The sequence below is a fragment of the Sturnira hondurensis genome, unplaced genomic scaffold (assembly GCF_014824575.4).
Source record: "Sturnira hondurensis isolate 20B ecotype Veracruz unplaced genomic scaffold, ASM1482457v3 Scaffold0002840, whole genome shotgun sequence".
Lineage (NCBI taxonomy): Eukaryota > Metazoa > Chordata > Mammalia > Chiroptera > Phyllostomidae > Sturnira > Sturnira hondurensis.
In genome coordinates, this window is record NW_028075471.1 from 26723384 (window position 1) to 26740032 (window position 16649).

The following is a 16649-nucleotide window of genomic DNA, read 5'->3' on the forward strand; positions in this document are numbered from 1 at the left end:
GCACTCAGGCACCCAACCAACCACACTCAAGCAGGCCTCACTTCTGTCAGACCTTGTGTTTGGAGACAGTCTCTGTCCTCACCAGCACATTTTATAAACATTTTCCCCAAAGTCCCTAATGGTACTGCTCACACTAGAAAGGAAGGATAAACACTTAAATTTTTTTGGCTTTATTTGCCAGTTTTCAAAGAATTCATTGCCTTTCTATTATCATTCCAAATTAGTCAGTTAGCTTTCTTTAAAATGCCATTATGAACTCATGGATTTATACATATTTGATGGGTTTCCGTCTATTTCATTACCTTTTTGAAGTTCAAATTGTCCCAAGTGGGAACAATTGACCAGTGGGAACCTCTTCTACTTGGCTCCTGGGTCCTTTGAAATGAACCTAAGGAACCACCGCTGACAGCTTCCTCCCTAAGTGGTGTGACGAAGTGCCCCAAACCGTCTCATGCATTTCCAGCCCCAGGCTTGAAATCGGTCATTTCCTTTAGAAGCCCTGGTTTCTTTGGATGGGAAATAGTATTTGAAGACCACAGTCTGGATGCATAGGCACTCTCATTGCTATTGAGTTGATCATTCTTTCTAAGCCTCTTCAGTAGGCACTGATAGAAATACACACACGCACACACATTTACATATATAATTTTAAAATAATATATCTAATGAATTCATATCGACACTTTAAATTCAGGACTACAGGATTTTTTCTTAATTTCTTCTCTACATAGCTGTCACCTGCTTCTTTCTACACTCTAAGTCCTAATTCTCAAGGACAAAGGGATCGATAGAGTTAAAAGAACCCATAATTACTCATTTATCTATCCCTCTTTGCACACAGAGCAGCTTCGGAGTATCAATTCTAATATGATGACCATTGATATGTTTTATGATCATTGAGAGCAGTTAAGATGGTTTTTTGCCTGCACTTTTCCCATTCCTTGTTTAATCACTGCACTATGTTATCCGAGTACACCGCCGTCACATACCAGACCCACTCCCCTCCCTCTCTCACTTCACGTCCATCCCATCAGCGGCTCTGAGATTGATGTTCACCATCAGCCCTTACGAGGATGTCGGTCTAGTTGCCTTGCTGTCTCGAGCTCATTCCTCAGGAAGGGGGCTCTTGGGAAATATTCTCTGAATTTCTTGCATGTTCATAACAAATTCTCTGTGCCCTTTATACTTGAAAGTCAATGTTTTTCTGGATATAAAAATCCTGGGCACACAATTTCTTTCCCTAAGTAGCTTAAATATGTTATTAAAAAGCCTAATGATAATCTAATTTTCTTTTTCATATAAGTCTATTTTTGCCTGGAAGTTCAAAGGATTTTTTTTTTCATTTCTTTCTTCTGTAAGATTTAGCTATCTAACTGGAATAGGTCTCGGTGTTATTTGTTACACACCGATGCTCTGAGCATGCACTGTGCCTCCCAATAGGAGGTTCCAAATACATTACTTATAATTGTAGGAAAGTTTTTAGTATTTGTTCAGTTTCCTCAATTTAGTTTTCTTCTTCAGGGATTTCTATTATTCATACTTTGAATCTTCTTCACCTACCTTCAATATTTTGCCTCTCTCTTGAATATTTTTTAACTTTTTATTTACTTTATATCTTAATTTTTTCCCTCCCTTTCACCCTTCTATTTCTCTTAAGACACCAACCTTTTCCTCCCTTTTTCCTTGGTTCATTCTAGGTTAGACTTCATTTGTTTAGTAATCTTGTCTCTTCCCTGAGTTCTTTTTTCCCATATCTGCGTTTTTATGATTTTTATTTCTGTTGTTCTTTCATGCCTTACATCTTTTTACTAATGCTTCTTAGCTTATTTTGAAATATTAGGTTTTGTTTTAATCCTTTTTTGGCATGACTTTCTGGCATGCCTTTTTGCTATCTGTAAGAATTTGCTTCTATTCCTTATTTTTTTTTTCTTATAATAACTTTGTATGGGAGTTGACCTAGATACATTTCTGTTGCTCATTTTTATAGGAGATTAGTTTTCCAAAACTCTTAGAAAAAGAAGTGGTTCAGGGTAGCTTTTCTAAATTCCCAGAGCTCCTGCCATGTCTGTAATGTCAAAAAGAAGGGAACAGCTTGCTCTCTGAGATTTTCTGAATCCATTCCCCTGCCCATGATTTTTTGTTTTTATTTTTCTTTACACGGCTTCTACCTTGTTCAATGCTGACCCCAAGCTCAATGGTTTCCCCCCACTGGGATCCCCCTCCTACAAAGGAGGCCTGGTGGGTGAGTTCCTGGACTGAGTTGGTGCCAGACCAGGCTTGCTCTTTAGGGCTTCTCACCTGGAGCTCCAGACTCACCTGTTACTGCAGCAGGCAAAGCCTCCCAGTCCCAGCTGCTGTTCTTCAGTTGGCCCGCCATGCTTTCCAGCTCATACCTCTGAGTTACTCGGGGGTTCTCCTATCCTTGGGTTTATCTGACATCCCATTGCTTCTCTCTTTCTCCCATAGACATTGATAACCCACAAGGCATGTGGCTGTGTGTAGTCCTACCTTGCCTAATCATAGTTTGGGGTAAGGGGCCAAGATGGTACCCTGAATACCAGCAATCTTGGTTTGAGTTGTTTCACACGGTGTGGGGTAGGGCGAGTGGGGGAAAGACAGAGAGAGAGACAGAGGTTCAAAGAAATTCCAAAACTCTACTGCCTCTACCATCATCGTTCTAGAACCATTCCTTGTTGGGGCTTTAGGTTTACATCAATGTCAGCTGTACACACTGCCCTGTAACTTCCACTTTCCCTCCACAGGATGTGTTTGAAGTCTCTACACACTAAGGCATACAGAGCTAGGTCAAGCCTCTTGATTACTCTATAGTTCTTCACCATACAAGTATTCTGTATTTTACTCATCCATCTTCCTATTACTGGACATCCACAATCTATCATAAACCTTACTTTATATTTTCATACCTCTAAGTGAGAGAGAAAAGAGGGGAATATTATGAAGAATAGTCATCCTTACCAAGACTTGTTTTGATTAGTTGTCATTTCTGTGTGACAGACCACACTGACAGATACCATTTGTACCTTGAGTTTCATTTTCTCCTTTTAGGCACAGCTGTGCGGTCCAAAATTGAAAGGCTGAGTGAAAATCTTATTTCCTAAATTATCCCGTCCTAAAATACTCACAAAACATAAGCAACCCAAACCAAGATCGCTGGTATTCAAGGGGCCATGTCGGCTCCCTCTGACTCATAACAGGAAATTTCAGCATCTGCAGAGGTACAATGAGAGGCTGGAAGTCAGCTGGGAAAATGAAAGCTGACATTGCACCAGGGGAAGCAAAGTTTTGGTTTTCAATGGTCAGTCACCTTTGGAATTTGGAGGGATTTCAAAGGATTAAGGAGTCTGTCACTTGGGGTTACTGGCATTGCAATAATTAATATCCCCCCCATGGAAATAAGGTACTCAGTTCAGGCAAAAGGCTCTTTCACGTGGCAGAACAGACATAAAGGCAGGTGGGGATGATTGCTTGTTTCCCTTTTATGAGGGTGTTAAACCGCGCACAGAATGGTCACATGAATTACGGGACAACAAAGACTGTCTCCTAGCTAAGGACACCTAGAAAAAATAATAATCCTGGGCCACAGTGCCACCTGCTCCCTGTATTGTCTTCTGTCTGGTGAGCTGGGAAAATGGGAGTCAGAGGACATGAAACTGTGCACCTTAACACAGTTATTATTTTTTAAAATGTTTTAAGCCCTATCGCTTGTATCGCCAAAGCTAATCAAGTACAGAAACATAGCCTTAGCCAAGAAAGCACAGAAGTACTCTCTGAGAACAACGGCTCAGTACATCAGCCAGCCTTTCCTGTGCTGGGGATAGAATTTTTCCGAATTGTACAAAGCATTTCTGACCTTCAGCTTCACCCACTGCATCCGCCTCTGGCTCTCATTAGTAAACACCTTGGAAGGAGCTCAGACTTCTTAACAGGAAAAATGATTAATGGAATCATTCTCACTAGGGGTCAGAGGACTCACATGCCCCGAGAGTCTTGCTAGAACTTCACCTTCTCAGGTCAACTATGCTGAAATCTTATCTCCATATGGTAATACAGTAGCAAAAAAAGTCATGCAGACTTCCAATGAGCAAGGCAGCTGTCCTCTCATTCTGCAGACTCTGAAAATGTACTTGTTGCCTAGAATAAACCGGGGCGGGTGAAAGCTGGTTTACTGTGGTCAGTAGGTAAAAACAGTTTACTCTGTGTCCTTATTTATTAATTATTATATTATGTTCCATACATTATATTAAGTTCCATACAAATGACTGTGAACCTCCTTCTGCCCACCCATGTACGGCCATGAAGCTGGCTCTGTGGCCAGTTCATCTCACTGGGTTTCAAATTTCTCATCAGTGGCTAGTGTGTATCAGTCCCTGCCTCACCTGAGGTAGAGGAACACCAAATAAAATGCCTCAAGTATGTTAAAATGCACACGACAAGTCACCTGGGCTTTTGCAGTAAAAGATTTTAAACTCTTGCCGAACCTCTTACTGTGTCTGGGACGTGGGCAGGCCGTCAGCTCCCTAAAGCTCAGTGTCTGTTGGTATACAATGAGGGTGAAAATGGCCACACCCTCCAAAGGGTCTTGGGAGGCAGAAGTAATGGCCAACGTGAAGGTGCCTTACAATCCGGAATGGTCTAGGTTTCATTTGCACACCACCCCGCAATGGATACTCCTAATGTAGGGTGACTGCACACTCTTTTGTAAACCCTTGTCCTTGTCCTTGGCAATGGCCACTCTTCTTTTCAATGTTGTTCCACCTCTGCCACACTTTGGAAATGACATGCTCCTGTACCTTCCTGGGCACAGGTGCAACTTAACTGTGTACATTTTACGTCACATAGGTTACTGGCAAGATGTTAATGCTGGTCTTTTCTTCAGGAGTGTCAGTCACAGTGAGGTGGCCACCTGATCGTGACTGCCAGGGCCCGTCTGGCCCTTTCCAGAGACTTTGCATAAATATCTCTGCTCTGCACTGTCCAGTGTCAATCTAGAATCTGGCTCTCGGAGGACCATCTCATGTCACACCGTTGTTAGGGCTCCAGGAGCCCCAACACTCTCTCTCTCTCTTTTTTATTGTTTTGAGAGAGAGAGAAAGGGAGACAGAGAGAAACATCAACTGGTTGCTTCCTATACACGCCCTGACTGGAGAGCAAGCCTGCAACCCAGGCATGTGCCCTGACCAGGAATCAAACCCACGACCTCTCAGTTCACAGAACGGTGCTCCAACCTACTGAGCCACACCAGTCAGGCAGCCCCTCCCTCTTAACCATCACTGAATCCATGTAAGGAAACTGAGAGTTGGCCTGATCCTGCTCAGAGGATGAGGACAATCTTGCTTCCACTGAGCAAAACAGGTTTCTAAAAATACTCACACACAAACATAAACAAACACCTCTTGTTTTACCGGAAACAAAACAAATTCTCTCTGCCTTTCAGGCAGTACTTCAAGTTTACCAAAGAACACCCTAGTGTCGGTTTCTAAATCCCTCTGCTCTTGACCGAGCTCATTCGACATTAGCAATACCTGCATCTTGCTTCCAAAGTCATGTCCCACATGCCACTGAGCACTCCAAACTTCCCAGGTGGGGTAGTGAGGGGGCCTGCACTCTACGGTTTACCTTTCAGATGAGGAGACGGCAACCCAGCCAGGGGAGGAAGCTGGCCGGCAGGCAGAGCCGTTAGCGGGGTCTCTGAGTCGTGACAGCTCAGAGCTTCCGCACGCCCTGCACCACAGCCCCCTAAAAGGAGCACCAAGGGAGAAGAGCGTATGTTATTTTTAAACAGTTATGTTGAGATATAAGTCACATACCATGCAATTCTCCCACATGAAGTGTGTACGTAAATCAACGGCTTTTACTATGTTCACGGAGTGGAGCCTCCCTCAGCAGAATCCATTTTAGAACCTCCTCGTTACACCAGAAAGGGACCACACCCCTTCTCTGAAATTCCCCAGTTTCTTCCTTCCCACTCCCCAAGCAACCACCTATCTACTGTCTGTCTCTGTGAGTTTGCCTGCTCTGGGCCTTTCCGATGAACAGGATCCTGCAAGGCAGTCTTCTGTAGCTGCTTCTCCCCTCTGCAGGATGCTGGGCATGGCCATCCTCATTGTAGCCTGTGTCAGGAGTTCACTGCTCCGTATGCCAAGTCAAGATTCCGTGGTGTATGTGAACTGAGTCCATTCTGTCCATGCAGTCATTAGTTAGTGGGCATTCGGGATGGCCTTTTCCCATCTGTGGGCTGTTTTGAAAACTGCTGCTCTGACCGTTCCTATCTGAGATCTTGTGCTGACTGAGGTCCGTGTTCAGGTCCCTGGGGGAAGAACCTAGGAGTGGAAGTGCTGGCCCACAATGGTGCCTCTGTGTTGACCCATTGGGGGGCTGCCAGGCTGTTTAGCACAGTGGCTGCCCTGCTTCCCATCCCCCCCACACAGCAGAATGTGAGGGCTTCCTCGCACTCTGCTGAGGGCTCCAGTGTGTCCACAGCCTCCTCAGCAGGTGTTATTAGCTGTCATTCCAATTATAGCATCTCCGGGTGGGTGCAACGTTGCATCTCATCATGGTTTCCAGTTACATTTCTTTAACAGCTGGGCATCTTTTCACGTGCTTACTGGCCATGTGTGTATCTTCTTTGGAGAAATATGCATTCAGATGCTTTATTGAAATAACTGGTACAACTCGGTGGAGCCATCTGGGCCTGAGCTTCTCTTTGTGGAAACTTCTGATAACTAATTTAATCTCTTGTTATGTGTCTGTTCAGAGCATCTATTTATTCTTGAGTCAGTTTCAGCAGCTTGTCTTTCTAGGAATGTTTCCATTTCATCTAAGTCATTAAATTTGCTGTCACAGCGATATTGATAGTATAGTCTCATAGTTGTTGTTGTTGTTTTTATTTCTGTAAGGTCAAAAGTAACATAAGGATATAGTTCTAAGTTCCTACGTCTAAAGCACAATGTGCTTGAAGTCTTGTGCCTTATTGTAAGGAAGTTCTATGACCATAGCTCTTTTAATATAAAAGTAATGTGGGTATTATTTACCACCGACTAAAAGTAAAGAACCAGAGACAGTTCTGTATATTTACCCTGTTTGTTCACTAACCTTCCTCCAAGCAAGGGCAGCCCCATGTGACAGGAAATCTCAGAGAGGGTTTCCGGCCCCTTCCCCGGACAGCCAATCTGCCCCAAACTCCACAAAGGTCCTGCATGGAGTTACCAGGGTTCCACAATAAAGCCACAAACAGGAGACGCAGGAGCAGGGAGTTCACACGTTTCACTGTGCAAATTGGTTGGTGCACAGAGCTTTCCCGTCCTCTCCTAACGGGGGAGGGGAGTGTGTGTGCGCATGTGTGTCCCCTGCTGTGGACAACAGGGCCAGGCCCCCTGTGACTGTTAGTCTCCATTTAGCCCTGAAACACCCCCAGCAGAAACGGAGAAGCCAGAGTGAAGTCCATTTCCCCCAGGTGAACACCAGAGAAGAATATTTTCAACAAAGCGGTATCTCAGATTATTTACTTTAAAGCGAGTCCTGTTTCTTTCAGCGTCAACAACTGAGTTCCCCACCATTCAGCTGTGTGCTGCTATAGAAAATAAAACAAAACCCCAGGATTTAACTCTGCTTCTAAAATGAACAGCTGATCTTTCGCATGCGCAGGAAACAAACTGGCGTTTTCACAAACCTGCAATGGAAATGCTATTTGAATGGCTACATTACCTGTAACATTTCCCCCAGACCCGTAAAATTGACTTGAATTAATGATCAGTGAATCACTCAGCTTCAGTTCTGAGTAAAGATGATCCTCGTGAACTCATGTGTTAAATTCACCCTAATAAAAAATATCCCACTTCCCCTGTTTGTTTTTCTCAGAAAAAATGTTCTTAAAAGCCACCTGCTATGTAGTGGTTCGCACGTTTGGACCGGACATCATAAAACTGTGAGTACGTTGGCAGAGGAATTGATTCCATTGGTGGGATGTCAGGGGATGGTGAAACGGGGCGGCCTGCTCTGTCTGCCTCCCGCGGGGGGTACTTCTGGAACGAGGACTTGACTGGAGCTTTCCGGGTCTTGTCGACAGTGAAAAATTCAAACCCGGCTCCAGCCCCTTGTCCCTCTGGGCCAAGGCTCCCCTGGACTTGCTGTGTGGCCGTCTGGCTCAGTTTCTCCCTGAGAGCCTTTCGGAGTAACTCCACCAACTCCAGCAAACGACTGGGTCCCCTTGGCTGGACACAGGCCTCCGACCCTGTCCCCAGAGCTCCCCAACATGCCCGGCCCCTCCCTTCTCTCCCTGCTGGGTGCTCAGGTCACAGTCTCCCCTTCGGCCCTCTCACCCTGGGGTTTCCTGACTCTCTCCACCTCCCAAGCCCCCGCCCTGCCTCTGTACCCCACACCTGCACTGTTACCATTATCAGTCAGCCTCCTTTCTTTCTTGTATCTTTTTTCTTTTCACTAAGGGGCACTGGATCAGATAATCATATTCCAAGTCTCTTGTAATGCAAAACCAATCACAGCTCTCTCCACCATGAGAGGCCTCGCCCCTCTGCAGGATCCCTACCCCCTGACAAGCCTATTTATGAAGGGCCCCTGAGGACATTGCCAAGTGCATCCCTGCCGGCTCCATAGCACGTCCCAATCCAAACTGCGTGTCATCCCCCTTCCCCGCCCCACCCCCCAGACTGCCACACACACACATACACACCCCATCCTGCCTCAGGATTTGGCATGGATGCCCCCTCTGCTTGGCACGTGCAAACTGTCTACCCCAGACAAACGCTGCTGCCTTGCACCTCGGCTCCGGGGTCACTCCCTCTGGAAGCTTTCCTGACCCTCCCCAGGCTAAAGTTCTTGTAGAAACCCCACCATCACTGCCACCGGCACACACGCACACGCACTCCCAGCACCCTGTGCAAACCCCCAGCACCCCACTTATTATATCTATTTATAACTGAATTCTCCATTCACTTTTCTGTGTCACCAACCAGACTGAAAGCCATCTGAGGGCTAGGTAGGACTACATTTTATTCCTCTTTGAATTTCTAAGTACTTAGCAAAATACTAAATATTTGGGAGAAGAGGGAGGGAGGGTAAGGGCTCTGTATTTCTAGGGCTTGGTACAATACTTGAGCATAGAAGGTCTTCAATAAATATTTATATAGTTAATTAATTATTTTTAAAAACCACAAAGTTATTGCTACAGGTGAGCTATGAGTAGACTGTTTCAAAGAAAATTACTTAAACATGTTTTTTAAAAAACACCTTTGAGCCTACTCAGTGAATCTGTTTACATACCTGGCATGAGCCAGCTGCTCTGGGGGAAATGTCAGCTTGGCCAGAGAGGGTCTGCTGGGACCCAGAGAGGAAAGTGGAAAACAGTCACAGAGGCCAAAGAGGGCAGTACCAACCTGTCACAGAGGCCAGACATCCAAAAGGGGGTGCCCGAGAGTGGCTGCAAAGCATTCTGGGAGTAAAAGGGAAACCCTCCAACGTTGGTAGCTGGCCAGAGAGTACGAGTGTGAGAGCCAGATAAGCACGAGGATCGGAGAGAGGACAGATTGACCCTGTACTCGGTACTGCACATGGGGATGGTCTAAGAATGGTCCCCAAACAACTACAAGTGGACATGGGATGTGGAGAAAGAATGGGCCCAGCAAGCCACTAGCAACGTGTCCCTCCGGAGCAGGTGGTGGGAAGGGGAGGAAACGTTTTTCTTTGAGATGATTCAAAGTCATGAGATGACAATTCTCATGAGGCTGGGGTGGGCCACCTTGAAGAAGACGGATGTAATCAATGATCCCACTTTGTGGTTCTGTCCACCATTTTCCAGCACCTATATTAGTAGTTTGCTGATTGAAATTTCTCCTCTTATGGTATGCTCTTCTGACAAGGTGTTTTAGTCAGTCAGATACAGTTCTTGCTCTGACCACTGTGGCTCAGTGGGTCAGTTATCATCCCGAAAAACAGAAGTCACAGGTTCAATTCCTGGTCAGTCCATGCCTGGGTTGCTGGCCTAGTCCCTGGCTGGGGTGCCTACCAGAAGCAACAAGTCGATTATTCTCTCCATATCTTTCTCCCTCCCTCTTCCTCTTTAAAAATAATAGATAAAGTCTGTTTAAAAAATTAGATACAGTTGTGGGTTGAAGTGGGTCCTGGAAGTGACAGCCTCATGATTTAGTTTTACCTGAACTTTGGGCTTCTAATACTGTGTTTTCCTCACCCCAAACCATCATCCCTCCTCATTATTTCCCACCAGTCAATTGATTCATGGACTGATTTTTCAGCAATTACATTTCTTACCTGCAGGCAAGCCATAGGTGTTCTTAGGAAGTGAGGCACCTAGGCATTCAGGTTTATCGCCCCAAGAAGCTGGGTCATGCAGGGAGGACCACCTCGAAGAACATCCGATCCAAGCCAGGGACCACATGCTGGGTCCTTCTATACTTGGGCTGGACCTCCACTGTGCCACAGGTTGCCATGGCAAACCCCATCCATCTTTGGTTCATTGTACCACACTTCCTGGAATCTGTTTATACTTCCTGCTAAATCACAAAAATTTGTATTCTGAACCCAGGAGCTCTCAGAGGTCAGGAGAAGCCTCTGCAGCTAACGTTTTTAGAAGAAAAATGCAAAATGGGATTTCTAACAATTACAATACCCTTGAATGGTAATTAATGATGTTTTAGGCAGCAAAAATGCAAAGCAGTACAACCATGCCATTCACATGATAATTACAGGATTTATAGGAATGCTTAAGTCCATAGTACGCTCTAAAGATCGGGGTCTGGAAAGGGGATAAAAGTAGAAAGTTGCAAGAGGAAAAACTTCTATTACTGGTGTGAGTGTATCTCTGCGACTGTTATTCATACTAATACATAAACATCCTTTGAAAGTGATGTCAAAGGTCTAAATTTGCCCTCGCTGGGTGGCCCGGCTGACTGGAGCCTCATCCTGTACACCGGGAGGTTGCAGGTGGGATCCTGGTCAGGGCAACCTGCCTACGTTATGGGTTCTATCCCTGGTTGGGGTGCATACGGGAAGCAACCGATTGATGTTTCTCTCTCTCTCCTTTCCTCTTTCTCTAAAATCAATAAACATATCCTCTGGTGAGGATTTGAAAAATAAAAATAAAATGAAAAGGTCTAAATCTGATAGCTCTCAGGTGTGAAAGTCTGTTCCTCTGTCTGCTAACTTAACCCTGACCTGGATCACTTCTTTTGGTTTATGATAATGATCATCCTCATTGATTTCATTCTACTGCACTCCTAATGAAAGTTGCTAATTAGCTCTGTCAAATGTGTTGAAGTCTGCCCCTCCCCATGTGCCTCACTCCTGCACACCTCTGTCCTTGTACAGGCAACAAATTAAACCATGACCATTTGGGTCCTGTTTGCCACTCTGGGACAAAGACAATAACATTGGGTGGGAATGGTTATTATGTGTTTGGAGACTTCATAAGGATTTCACAAATGGTGCGTAGCTTAGGCTTTCTGGCCCAAGCTTGGCCAGGAGCACACGGGCCGCACTGCATCTTACACATTCTCCAATGATCTCTCCTGGGCTTAGGGGGCTTCGTGTCTTCAATTCTGTACAAAGCAGTACTTCTTTTACTCTCTGACAGTGAAGCTCCGGTCTTGGAAGACCCTGGGAGGGACACCAGGTGCCCAGTCCCCTCTCTCATTCCTCAGTGCAGAGGATGCCGGCCTCACTCTCTGACCGAAGGGCCCCATTTCCACTCCCGTATTCAAGTTCACTTACGTGACAGTGTGCTCTCTTTGGGGAGGGAGGGAAGAGAGTAGGTTTTGGGCACCATCTGCTAAGTTGGCTCTGGTGGTCCAGGACTGCCACAGACTGGATATTGACTGTAGACATAAATAAAGGAAGAATAAATACACAAATAAGAAAGCAAGGTTAAACAGAACGCATTTATTTACCACCCTCCCAAGTCCACTAAATACTGGACCCCCATAAGACAGAGCCATCAGTTAAATAAATGGACCCGTCAGTGGAGGACGGATGCGTGAAAACAGCCACCCTCTCCCGACTCAGGGACCCTTGGTAGACATCAGTCTGGTAATGGGCCTTTTATCTGTCACACAGCCTGTCCCACAGCTTGGGAGATGGGGCCTCTTTATGCTGTAAGTCCCTTCCTCTCCACCCACCAGGAAGGAGTCCTGGGGCCAAGCAGATGACCCTGCGGACAAGCTCTCTCTTCCCCTCTTACCTCAGGTGCTCACAAAATGCTGAGAAGCCATCTTGTCGGTCACATTGTTAGTCTTGCTCAGCTGGGGTGAAATTTGGGAGTCTGTGGTCCCAGCCTATGTTCTGCATGGCAGTGACCATCAGAATATTTGAAGGTCTCTGAGGTGGCCCCTCTTTCTCTGGTGGCCTTTGATAGGGTATGTTTTCATAAACATGAGGCAGTCCTTTCTGCAGAAAGTTTCATGATACAAATTCTCATGGTCCCTCCTGGAACTTCCTGGTTGGTAGTTCAAAGGTCAGACTGTTAAAGATTTTAAATGACATGTTGATGTTCAGAGACCATTAAAACAACTCCTTACCCACTAAAGTGAAACCAGGGTGCCATGCCTTTTTGTTGCCATCTTGGTTTTCTCTTGCCTTTCTAAAGCCCTTTCATTATTCTGCACATCCGGGAAGTAAACAGGGGTGGGGGTGGAGTCGGGGAGGAGCCCCTGTGACTGACAGCTGGGCCCGAGTCCCAGGGAGCCAGCTAGCCTGTAGTTCCCAAGGGCGGCCCCATGTATGGGCTATGACTGCCGTCAGTCAAAACAAAACAAATAAACAAACCAAAAATAACAACAGAAACAACATGGCCTTGCTTGTGAAGAAGAAGGAGGAATAGGAGGCAAAGGGTCAGGGAGAGAAGAAAATGGTACTGCAAGACCAATGGTACTGCTACTGCAAGAGCGGTAGACGCAGTCACTGTGGTGGTGGGGAGGGGTGGATTCATTGTACGGGAACCACAGCACGTTGTGAAACTCACTGGCCGGAGACTATCCAGGCCTTGGGCAGAGAGGAGGAGCAGGACTGGGAAGCCACCGGCAACACAGGACCTCCTGCTCCCCAGGCTTCCTGTCTGCACGCCCTGGGCTCTCCCTCCTGAACCCATCCCTATAGGCTGGCTTTCCAAATGCTCAGTCCACGTGGCAGGGAATGATCTCACGGTCTCCAGTCACCATGCTCCTCCCATTATTCGGGAAAGAGCCCAGAATGGAGTCACACTTAATCATACCAGCTGCAAATTGCCAAGAGAGTGAGTCTTGATTGAACAGTAGTTTAACGAAGTCCAGTCAACTGGCAAGGAGTTAGGAAGTATAAACACAGTTGCCAGTCACCCACCCATGTGGATGAAGGGGGGCCATTACCTGATTGGATGAGCTGGAGAAAAGCCCCCAAAGTATCTTCTAGAATCTATAACTGTCCTTCCAATCACTGTTTGTGTTGTTTTGGTGTGGTTGGTGTTGGGTTTGAATGAATAATTTACTTGGAAAATCACTACAAGTCCACACTTTCCTGCTCCTTCGTCCAAAGCAGCACATTATACTCATTCTTCTTGGTAAGAAGAGGTGTCAGTTAGAAAATGGATATGGAAGGTTTCCTTTAGCCCCTTCAAACCTAAACATACACCAGGATGTTTGGAGAATACAATTCTTACACCATCCCCAGGGGAAAAGCCAACTCAATTATATTTTCTTCCCTAAGGTAAAGAAATACTTACTTTAAAGGGAAGAGATGATTTGGATTACGCCTAAGAAGATAATTTTAAGAGTTTAAGGCTATATCACAAATGATTTTCTGCTATAAGGCCCAGTAGACTTTAAAATATCATTCCCATGAAATTACACGCCTGTCCATTTTCCTTTCCCAGTTTTATTTGTGGTTCCTACTGAAAAGAATCCCCTGCCCCCATGGGAAGCTGACATAGCCCCGGCTGTTCGAGCCCCCTCCCTACCCCCAAGATCTTATTCTAAATGTAGGTGAGAGCAAGGTGGCAGGAAATCGTTAGAATCCAGCATCTGCAGCACTGAACTCAGAGGCTATGGTGCGATGAGTGAGGGTAGTAGAATCCATCCTCGGACGTACCTGTCTTTGAAATAGCTTCTATTTTTCTAATGCCTCAGAGATCTTAATAGCTTTTGTTTCGCCCCATTTCCCTCCAGGCTTGATGCTGATATGAATGCTGATGTGGTGTGTCACACCCTGAAGTTTTGTCAACAGGAGCCTGGACAAGCCCTGTGTCACCTCTACCCCCTTCCCAAGGTGAGTGGGTTTTTGCTCGGAAAGTCAGGTTATGGTGACGTGCAAGCTCTTTGGAAGTGCTGCGAAGGGGTGCTCTGCTTCACTCGGTGATTCGGGGATAGGAAGAGGCAGGGTGACATTTTCAGTTACATCATGGGACATAATATTCCCAGTTTCCACCCAGATCCCTTCCCCCTGTACTGCCAAAGAATGTCTCTCCTGTTGAACTACTGTGCTGGGCTGGCAATTGGTAGAAAATCTGACCAGCCAAGGGAGAAAGAGGTTTAAATCCTTCTACTGATTAAAAATCAAAACAAGTCACTTTTATAAGGTGACTAGCTCACCCCAGTTTGCCCAGGATTTTCTTGGTACAAGCGCATCCTGGGGACACGTGGGCGGTCGGTCCCCCTAGTCTGAGCTTTATTGTTCTCCCCCAGAATAAGAGTATGATAAAATACCTAAAATCCCCCTTTCAGAACTAATTATGGGAAGTAGGTGAGTTAAGACACTTCAGACGTTTACCACAATGCCTGCTACATTGAAAAGAAGTGTTCATAAAAATGATGGCTCATGTGGGTATCATCAATATCATTGTTATTCAGACAGCTGCTCAGAATACCCTGTGTGCATCACACCATGTTGGACAGTTTTTAATTGGAACGCAGGCAGCGGGAAGCTGCACGAATGTGGACAGGGTGCCCTTCCCACGCTCCTAATAACCTCAGCACGATAAACCCAGTTAGGCCCCGCAGTACAAAATTTCGGAAGCTTCCTGTAAAAACAGAAATTGCAAAATAGAATTCTCTGCCTCCTTTCCCAGATTCTAGTTTTTCTGCACATAACACAACAGGTTTCTGTTCTGTTTGCAATTTCCTTTGTATTCTCACTGAAATGAGGTCTGTTTAGCACTTTGGGGCCTACCCAACAAACAGGATTCTGCTGACTGACTGTCGTAAGCAACGGAGAGAGACATCCAAGGGCCTGGGTGGCTGTTGCATTTCCCCTGATTTCACCTGAGAAACTGTAGGCTCCTCTGGTTTCTAGAGGAGATAATTAATTACAATTTTTAAAAAACATACTTTCCATGTGTTCAACTAGCATTGAAGACTGCATGGTGATGTTTGCTGTCTGAGAAAAGGGAAAAGGCCATGTGTCTGCACAAAGGCAAGGGGGCGGGATTCTGAGATTTCCTTGCAGAACACCGTGTTTCATAAACGTCACACCCGCCATGGCACAGAGTCCCAAAATGTTCACTCTAAAAAATGTATATATTCTGTTGAGTTCATGCGCAAAATATCCTTTTTGTGGTACACTAATTACACCTACAAAGCAGGTGTGAACTAGCAGGTAGAATTAGGTACAGATGTAAATAATTTCTACCCTGCCAAAAGCCTTCTTCATGACCCTCCCTGTCCAACCCCACCAGGTAGCCACTGCCCTGTAATCTACCACCACTGATGAGCACATTTATGCACAGTTCCATTCTTGAACTTCATATAAATGGAATCACATGCACCTTCTCCTTTGTGTCTGGCTTCCCTTGTCTGTGAGATTCACCAAGTTTTTCGTGTAACGGTATTGTTGCAGGACGTAGTCACAAAATCATCTCTCTCTCTCTCTCTTTTTGGAGGTTTGAACTATATATTTAAATTTACCCTTTTTTATCCAATGTGTCGGGTGCCGTTGGGTAATAAGATCGCATAGGTTTCGTTTCCGTGACGCACAGCCCGCACATCGCCTTCTGTGCCCACCACCCAGAGTGAAACCATCTTTGGTGCAGCTCCTGCTCCAACGTCCCAGTTAGTCCAACCCAATCTGCTGCTGCCCTGCTCCCAGTGCATTTCTGCACTGACGCCAGTAACGCCGTTCTAGAAGACAAAGAGGACCCTGGCACCCCACCCACATGCAATGTCTCCCTTGTCCTTCAGCTGGGTGGACTCCTCATCCTGCAGGTCTCAGTGCGCACGACCCCTCTGCAGGGAAGCTGTCCCTGACCCCCTCCTCACCCTTCTTGTTGATGCACCAGCAGCCCCCTTCAGTGAACCCACCTTGTTTTAAGTAATGGAATGGTAGTGCCCGTCCGTCTATTCCTCCCACTGGGCTCTAACCTCCCAGGGGACAGGCTTTGTCCTGTGCACCTCTGTACCCCTAATGCCTGGGGCGGGCCCTCCCACATAACACAGAAGTGTTTGTCACATAGATCAATGAAGTACCACTGGCTTCTCATTTGCATCACTGATGGAAATTCAGATGCTCCTTACTTCATGGCCATGCTAATTTTCCCAGTGAGTACCTCTAATCAGATTATTCCCCCAGCTGTGGTCTCCACATTGCCTACTCGGTTAAGCAAACATTTTCACTTAGCGCTTTGGGATTCTCAAAAAGCC

The 16649-nt window shown here is 45.9% G+C and overlaps 1 protein-coding gene across 2 annotated transcripts in view; it reads left to right on the forward strand.

The window, feature by feature from the left end:
* AOAH (acyloxyacyl hydrolase) overlaps positions 1-16649 on the forward strand; it is a 145806-nt gene that overhangs the window by 18923 nt on the left and 110234 nt on the right. For both annotated transcript variants that reach the window (XR_005065736.1, XM_037041139.1), the window contains exons 3-4: positions 7879-7945; positions 14184-14283. Coding sequence is in view for 1 of the 2 variants with exons in the window: in XM_037041139.1 (XP_036897034.1) it covers positions 7879-7945; positions 14184-14283 (167 nt within the window). In the remaining variant the exon portion in view is untranslated. The remainder of the gene's footprint in view (positions 1-7878; positions 7946-14183; positions 14284-16649) is intronic.